Source organism: Prosopis cineraria, unplaced genomic scaffold, assembly GCF_029017545.1.
Source record: "Prosopis cineraria cultivar Desert tree isolate PC_DT_omini unplaced genomic scaffold, ASM2901754v1 PC10, whole genome shotgun sequence".
In the NCBI taxonomy this organism is placed as follows: Eukaryota; Viridiplantae; Streptophyta; class Magnoliopsida; order Fabales; family Fabaceae; genus Prosopis; species Prosopis cineraria.
In genome coordinates, this window is record NW_026555341.1 from 37,807,493 (window position 1) to 37,816,428 (window position 8,936).

The 8,936-nt window shown below is 32.4% G+C and overlaps 2 protein-coding genes across 2 annotated transcripts; one reads left to right on the forward strand and one right to left on the reverse strand.

The window, feature by feature from the left end:
• The first annotated feature begins 289 nt into the window (after positions 1-289).
• On the forward strand, positions 290-4,867 carry LOC129323122 (heat stress transcription factor A-8). Its single transcript, XM_054969694.1, has 2 exons — positions 290-744; positions 3,628-4,867. The coding sequence occupies exons 1-2, from the start codon at positions 526-528 to the stop codon at positions 4,594-4,596; spliced, it is 1,188 nt and encodes a 395-aa protein (XP_054825669.1). The 5' UTR covers positions 290-525; the 3' UTR covers positions 4,597-4,867.
• Positions 4,868-6,987: 2,120 nt separating this feature from the next.
• LOC129323192 (photosystem I reaction center subunit psaK, chloroplastic) lies at positions 6,988-8,570 on the reverse strand. Its single transcript, XM_054969792.1, has 3 exons — positions 8,412-8,570; positions 8,205-8,282; positions 6,988-7,274 (listed from the first exon to the last, which is right to left on the reverse strand). The coding sequence occupies exons 1-3, from the start codon at positions 8,490-8,492 to the stop codon at positions 7,059-7,061; spliced, it is 375 nt and encodes a 124-aa protein (XP_054825767.1). The 5' UTR covers positions 8,493-8,570; the 3' UTR covers positions 6,988-7,058.
• Between the last annotated feature and the right edge of the window lie 366 nt (positions 8,571-8,936).

Genomic DNA, 8,936 nt, shown 5'->3' on the forward strand with positions numbered 1-8,936 from the left:
ACGATTTAAATATTTATAATTTTTTCTCATCATTTTTTTAATTTTTTAAATTAAAATTTATTTTTAATTATTGTATTAAAAATTTTAATCATAATTAAGTTCCTTCAAGCTTAAAAAATATGATCACAATTTGTGGGATTAAGTTGTCACTCTTCAAAGGATTTATTTATCACTCTCTCTCTTATTTTCTAGAGGGGGAAAAATATTTATTTATTTATTGCTGGTCTTCGCCTCTTGGGTCTTTCCCCACATAAAGCCGAACCGAAAGCGAAATTGCCCAGTCCTCAAGTCATCGTGATATTCCAAGTTTCTGAACCGCCCTTCTCCAGCAACAGCGTTACACGCGAAATTTCCCCTCCATTTCTTCACTGTTCAGTGTTGTGCTTCTCTAGTCCTCTCTCTCTTTCCATCTCTACAAAAGTAAGTGAACGACCAAGACTTTGCCTGCACCTTGGGTTTAGAATTCAGGTTAATCCGACTGTTTTTGCGCGAATCGGGATTTCTTGTTGGGAATTTGTCTAAGGGATGGTGAAATCGGCCGACAATGGTTTCGGTTCTGTGGCGCCTTTCCTGAAAAAATGTTATGAGATGGTGGACGATGAGTCGACCGACTCGCTTATATCCTGGAGCAAAAGTAATGACAGTTTTATCATCTGGGACATGACTGAGTTCTCCGTTCGTTTGCTTCCCAAGTATTTCAAGCACAACAATTTCTCCAGTTTCATCAGGCAACTTAATATTTATGTGGGTATCTTCTTTCATTTTTCCTTCCTTCGTTGCTTGCTCGGTTGTTTTGAAATGTCGAGTTTCGGATTTTTCTGTTTCGTTGTATTGTTTGTATTTTTTTATATATATATATTGCTTAATCAGGTCGTTTGAAACACCGATGCTTTAAAATTGAGCCATATATATATGGTGTCTATTTGCATCCAACACTCAGTATCTTATGTGACACAACGCTTCAAATTACTCCGTAATTGTAATAGCGTTTGTGTAGTAGTGCTTCTGAGGCTGGGTCAAATCGGGTTTTTAAGGATTTCTTTGATGATGTTTGTGCTGTGCTTTCAGTGGGTTTTCTACTGCAAAGTATTTTGCTATTTCATATACGCATTACATAGTTGAAAATGAAGGGCACCTTTTTGCCGATATAAGGAAAACCTCAAACCTTTCAAACATTAGCATCGGAATGCTGCTCCGTCACCTGATCCTAGAATATTCTTTATACCCATTGATGATGCCTGGGGATAGAGAGTTTTGCTTGCAACGGATTTACATTTAAGTATTTTGAAATATTAGTTTTGCCTGGGGTTAGATTTTTATGTTACAAGAATTGTTGCTAGCTCTACAAATGTCACAAGCTCAACAAGTCACCGTGAAATGGACAAATTGAAACAGTCGCACATGACCTGTCTGTTTGTTGAGATGCTGGGGCATTTTCTTGTGGGAATAGTGATATTATATTGTCATTATTCTGTTACAATATGGTAATGGGGCCTTGTGGGATGCAAGAGAACTCCCTTAGGAAAGAAGGAAAATTTTGGAACCTTCAGAAGATGATATCACCTTAGTTTTTTACTTCATCTTGATACGACTGGAAAGTAGCAATGGTAACTTCCCTTTTCCTTTTCCCAAACCTGGCAGCCATGGTTAGTGAAGTTTATTATGAATATTCTGGCTACGCTGGTATTCTGTTTAACTTTAATATATATATATATATATATACTTTTAGAGATGTACACAAAGCATAAGATAGTTGTTGTTCTTTTACTTCTTGAATGCAGGGTCTTAGATTTTGCTTTCTCCCTTTTTGTATCTAGATCTAATCAACTTCTTCAAATGCTGTGGGGAAGTGGTTTTGGATGGAAGATTGGGATTTTGAATACCAAGTCTCTTTTTCTTTCTTTCTTTCCTTCTTTTCTTCTCATTATTTTTTCTTACCTTTTGCGTTGCTTTGAAATAAAGTTTCTCTTGGATAATATGTGTGCTGCATTGTTCTGTACTTTCGTTGCTCCCTCCGGACCATAATATAAGCTACTTTTTAGAAGCACCTCTTGGTCCAAAATACAGAGTGTTGGTTAAATTTTATGTTTTTTTACCATTTATACTCTTGCTTTTTTTATAATCATTGTTTTCAAATGCTTCATACTTAAAGACCCTGCATGTGTTACTAGGAAAACTTAAGGGCATAAATGTAAAGATGTGGACATTTTTAGAAAAACAAGGCTTCAACTAATATTTTTTTGTAAAACGTGAATTAGTTACCATTGACATATATTATACTCTTGAGGGAGTATAAGGTTTGTTGTAATTGTTCATTACTTCATTGTAAGATAGATTTGGCCCCAGGAGAGAAGTGTCAAGCGAGGTGTGAGAATATGGATGTGTGAGAATCTGACTTGTTAATCTAGGTTTGTTTCAGCTAGGATTTGCATGGGAGGAAGAAAAATTTTCCATCATAGATAGTTCATATTATGGACATAAACTCTCCTCAGCATCCCCCGTATCCTTCAAGTATAGCTTGATTTTTCATTCTACGTCAAAAAGCGAAGGTGATGCTTGGTGAATCTTGATAAAGCTAGATTGATCAGCATTATGATGTGTTCCTCTTGTGAATTGCAAATCTGTATTAACCCTAGCAAGATTTCTACTTCTAATACAGAAAATACAAATTGACACATTTCATTGGCAAAGCCTAGTCCTTTCACTATGGTCAGTTAATACTTATAAGTTCAGCTTTGGGGCTAGGGTAACTTATAGTCTCAGTAATATACTAGTTCAGTGTTGTCCAATTCATGGTGAAAACATTGACATGGGTGACTCATTCATAATTTGGAAAAACAAATGTGGCAGTTGTGAGGGCTCAAATCCTGATTACAGCAGAATAAACTATTTAACCTGATTCGAATTTCTGCACATTACCGTAGAGCTGAACAATTTTTGGTGTGAAAAATCATATAGTCATTGCTTATTTATCATGTTTTATTAATTTTGACTAATGTGAAGGATCATATTGCCTTGAAATTAGTTCAGAACATTGTATCAGTTATTAGAAATTTTAGCGTTTCCATAATATTATTGCAAAGGTTTATGTATTCTCGATGGTTTATGCAATCAGTTGCCCCTTACATACCCATCCTTTGTGTATTACAATTATAGTTATCTTTCTCTTCTGTACATGAATCCCAGAAGCTTGATTATGTTCTTTTAGTGTTTGTTCTTTACTTGTCATAGAAATCAACATTAACAAACTTTACTCTTTTTTTGGGACGGGTTAAAAAAGAGAAAGAAAAGAAAAGAAAACTTGAACCTTGTAAGTATTTTAATGCATCTTCGACTTCCAACTTGAAACTGTTTACCTGGACAGAATGTTGTGAAATCAAATGAATGGATGATTTATTCACTTAACTTGATCATGATATGATATAAAAGCATAAGGTGAGTTATGATCAAGGATCCTAGCTGGTTTTCCTTTTACTTATTGACCTATTTACTTGAAGATATCATACAGTGCATATTTTCTGTTCTTTCTTTTTCGGTTCTAATATTTTCTGTTCTTATTATTTGTATGCAAGTTAATTTCTTGTATGATTTTAAAAGTCAGTAATAACTCACTGTAAGAACTATCAGGGTTTCAGGAAAACTGATACAGATCGCTGGGAATTTGCCAATGATGACTTTATCAGAGGTCAAAAGCATTTACTGAAGAATATATTGAGAAGAAAACATCCACACATTGCATATCAGCAAAAGTCATCACAGCAGCAAGAGAACCGTGATGTGCCTTGTCAAGAAGTTAAAAACCATAACCTATGGAAAGAAGTCGAGAATTTGAAAACTGATAGAAATGCTCTTACACAGGAGTTGGTTAAAGTTAGGCAGCACCAGGAATCATCGAAGAACAAGTTGCTGCTCCTGACAAATCGACTTCACGGAATGGAAAAGAATCAGCAACAGATGTTATCATTCTTAGTCATGGCAATGCAAGTCCCTGGGTTCATGGTCCAGCTGCTTCAGCGCAAGGAAAACGCTTGGCGTACAACTGAGACAAGCAATATGTTGGAACACGGTGTAGAAGATGTTCAACCGGTTGCTTCTGATGGGATGTTAATGAAGTATCAACCACCTTTGAGTGAAAAATTGAAGCCTGTAGTCACACCATCTCTTGTTTCAGATGAGCAACTGGAACCCAATCTCTGTACTGATGGGTTGAAAGATTTCTTCATCAATTCTGACTTCTTGAAGGTCCTCATGGACGAAAAATTGTGTCAAATAGACAATCATTCTCCATTTATTCTACCAGATTCACCTGATGATAATGCCTGGGAACGGCTCCTTTTAGGCAGTCCCTTTGCTGAAAATGCTGAAGATTCAAATCCGGAAAGTGACAGGCCCACCAACAACAGAATGGAGATTGAGCCTGCTATATGTGAAACGCTGACTGATAAATCCCAAAATTGTATTGGGTTGATTCCAGAAATGGACAAAACTCAGAAGAGTGGATGGGAAGTATATGCTAATGATATTCATTTGGAGAAGTTGCAGGGTTTGGAATCTCTAGCCGAGCACATGGAACTCTTGGCTTCTGAAGTAAATTAGGAATAGGGAAATAAATATTCAGCGCCAGAGAATTTTTGCTTACTTAATTCAAGTATTGTATTAAGATATAATCAAAGAATTCCTCCTTCCATCTCTCTCCCATTGGTTTGATCTTTTAAAACCAGTGTAGTCTGCTCTTCAGTCACATGTTTAGATATGTTACTGCAAAGAGGTCTAGGCGCGGCCGCACAAAATGTAACTTGTTGATCTTTTTACTATTTGTAAATCGAAGTTTTGTCAATGGATTAATTCTCATTTTGGTTATCTGACAGATTTGGCGTCTTAAATTGACACTGTCGACAAGTACTTGGAGGAATTATATGGTAATGCTGTTATTAGGAATGTTAAATATTTTGAATATATTTTGCAGTTGAATTTGTAGGATCATTTGAGAAAATATTATTGAAAAGAGCTGTATTTATTTATGGTGCCACACTAAGCGGTGACCGATGCCTTATAATATATTTAGATACCTTGTTCCATATGAATCTGTTACAATTTTTAAACTCAGTTTATCAATATTCTCGCCCTCATTCCGGCTTCAAAAAGGTCTTCGTTTTGTGTCAGATGCTGGCTCCTGGTATATGGCTCAGAATTTTTATAAATAAGTTGTATTATTTGCATACTTTATAAATGATGTGATTTACTGTGGATTTATATGTTGATGATTATTTTAATTGCTAATAGGCTTCATTAGTCTTGTTTAATGACTATAATAAAACAGAATGGAATGGGGAAAAAAGGAATTGTATTACAAAATGTGATGTTTTTTCTTGGTAAGCAAACTGAATTTTTTTTAGTAAGATGACAAAGACCTAATAAAGAATGGTTTCTCCTTCACTTTTTGAATCGAGAGACCAAAGAATTGTCACCATTTTATGATTCAACTTTTGTTGCTAGTAAATCTTATATCGTAACGTCTAATTTGGTATTTTGGAATGCTGAGCAGAACAAACACTATTTCTTTACTGGATACTAGTTTCCTTTATAGTCGGCTTTTTCTTTTTCGGTGATATTGATTCGTTTGCCGCGAAAATAAGACATATGTGTATCAATTTTCATATTTAATATCAAATCAAGATGGTATTATTTATAAATTATAAATAATATAACCTGTAATTTAATTGGAAAAGTATAACTTTTGAGCAATGATTTTGCTCGTGTTTTATTATATATTGTATTTTTTTTGTATTTTAAATTCTTATATTTTTATATTTTGGTGCAAGGGACATTAAATATCAAAAAATAAAAATTTAGTTACTTAAAATATTGAGAAAAAAATGTAAGGGTTTTTAACAAAGCACGAACAAAATACAAGTGTCAAAAGTTATATTTTTTCAATTTAATTCAACTAATCCTATTATAAGGAAATCATTTCAAGGCATTTTTAGATGCTCGTGTATGTTTTGTTTTTAATTTGTCAAAAATTTATTTGATAAAAGTTCATTTGATAAAAATCAATTTAATAAAAGTTAGTTGTTGTAATGAAATTTGTATTTTGATATATTTTTTTAAAAGTTAGTTTGCTACACTAAAAATTATTTGGTTTGTGATATTAAAATGTGTTTTTAAATGTACAATTATTAAAAAAGACATTAATTTATGACGATTTATAACTTTTATTATACAAATATAATATATTTAAAATATTTAAAAAATGTGATAAATATTTTAAATAACATAAATTTTAATCTATAATGTTAAAAATTTGATCTCTAATTTTTTATATTTTTTTAATTTATAATTTTAAAAAATATGATAAAGATTTGTATTTTTTATTATACATTAATGTTAAAAATTAATATAATTAATTATTTAATTTAAAATGCTAAAATCAGATACTTAATTATTATTATTGAAATAATAATTATTTTTTAATAAATTAATAATTTTTTAAATAAAAAATAAGAGATTAAATTTAAAGTAGTATGATTAAATAACATTTTATTTTTTAATTTATTTTTTAAAAATTTTAAATAATTATATTTTAAAAATATATTTTTAATTACTGTTTGAATATACTTTTAAAATATATTTTTTTATAAAATATTTTATTTAAATAATTTTTAATTTTATAAAAATAAAATTTTATTTTTTGAATGTAAAAAGTAAGAAAATCAAACGGATCCTATGTAATACCCCGCAAAATTCATATCAAGCGTTTAATACCCTATTTGGTGCATTGAATTGACTCTTCTATACGTTCTCTAGAGAGAGAATTCTGTACGTGGCCACCAGTTCTTGAGAATTATATTCATATTCTCAAAAATGGCGCTAAAAATGAATCCAATGCACTTCGGCTTGTTCTCTTCCTCTTCACATCAAAATAATTTTTACTGTTTAGATTTTAAATTTCTACGACGTTGGGACAGGTTGAGACGATGATCAAAGTAACGAGGAAATGAAGAGTAGATTAAGAGATGGATTAGAAAGAAAAGTATATTGCGATGTTTACAGAGCACCTATGTTTTTGAGACCAAGAACACGCCGACGCCGATGATGTGGCCGACGGTGCCGCAGGCCAAGGTGTCGGCGAGGGTGAAACCAGCAGGGTCGCCGGTCTGCAAGCCGGAGTCCCTGACTTCAAGCTTGAGCCCCGCCGTGGCCTTCCTGTTTGCCGACGGAGCCAACCCGAACCTTCCGGCAAACAACATCAAGGTTGTTGACGCCACCATAATCTGCTCATCCACATTCACACACACACACACAACAATCTCATCATTGTCCACCCTTTCTCAACCATTCATCTACGAATTTGTAATTATAAAGAAAGGAAAAATTAAATTCCAATATTAATTATACTCAACCTTGAAATTTTGAAATTTCAGACTACGGTAGCTCATCATACTCAGCTGGATTTAAATTTTATTTTCAATACTTACATTTCATCAGTTATTTTTAAATTTTTCAATAGTTATCTTGTATGTTCTTAATACTCATTCTTCACGTTTATTTTCAATACTTAACAATAAAAAATAAATGTTGAAAATATAAAAATGAGTACTCATTCCGTTAAAAAATATAAGGTATTTTTTTTAAGGATTAGATGTTTAAAAATATAAGACATTTTTAATTTTTAATCTTTCGATGTATAATTATGATTTTTTTTTAAATGACCATAATGACTTTGTATTTATTGTAGGATGTTTAATAGAATTAAATATAAAAAGATAAGATTAATTTAAAAATAAATAATTATTTTTAGTAAAATTTGATTAAAAATATTTTATATTTTTATATTTTTTAACAGAATAGTATTAAAAACGTTTAGGATAACTAGTGAAGAATTCAGCATCGAAAATGATAAAACTAGCGTTGAAAATATGCAAGGGAAAAATATATACACTTAACTTTATAAATTTAAATCAAGACATAATTATCTTTTATAGATTATTTAATTTCTAACAAATTTTTGTAATTAATAATATTAACATAATAAAATTCACATGGGTCGATTTGATAGGAAAAAATTAGAAGACTATGGTTAAAATTAGAAGTACGGGATGAGTGGTTTAAAAAAAGAAAAATTCAGTGAAAAAGCTTTTAATTGCTCTTTTTAAAAAGATAAAAATTTCAGTATCCTTTCCTGGAGAGCACTAAAGAAATACCAGATTTGTGGGGGAACCAATGAAATCACAGCGAGCTCCCAAAGCTCCTTGCCCCTTCCTCCTCATGGGCACAGCAACCTGCAAAATGAACATGTTTCTTCATTCTTTACCCAAACCTGAAAATCAAATTCCTTATAGCTCACGAACAAGTGGATACAATTACATCAGAAACGCAGAGAAAGTGAAGATCAGAGGACGGAGACGAACCAGGTTGTGAACCGGAGCAGCAGAGACTTGGGGTCTGAGGCCACTGAATTGAGGGAGGGAAGTCATGACGGAGGTGGCCATTTCTGGAATCTCTAGAGATCAAATCTTTGCGATGAGGGATCTGTTCGGTTGCTGATATAACAACCCACTCATTTTTATTCTCGACGCAGCCACATGACACATTTGTGGCTTCAGAGCCTGTCACCGTTTGGATAGACGGAGATACTGCGCTCTGACGTGGCCCTGTTTCATTGGACTTCTCGAATGGATAAGATCTTGGGCTGCCGTCCCTGCGTTTCTCGATTACAAGCTAGCAAGTTCAGTGGACATGTCAGCACTATCTGGCTTTCCTTCATATTTCAAATCCCACGTTAAATCGCATGCTCTTACCCTAAAGTTTAAAAATATAAAATATTTTTTAGTAATCATATATTTAAAAATATAAAATATTTTTAAATTTTTTGAAACATAATTACTATTTTTTTTAAAATATTTCTATTGATAATGATTTTTTTTATTGTGAAA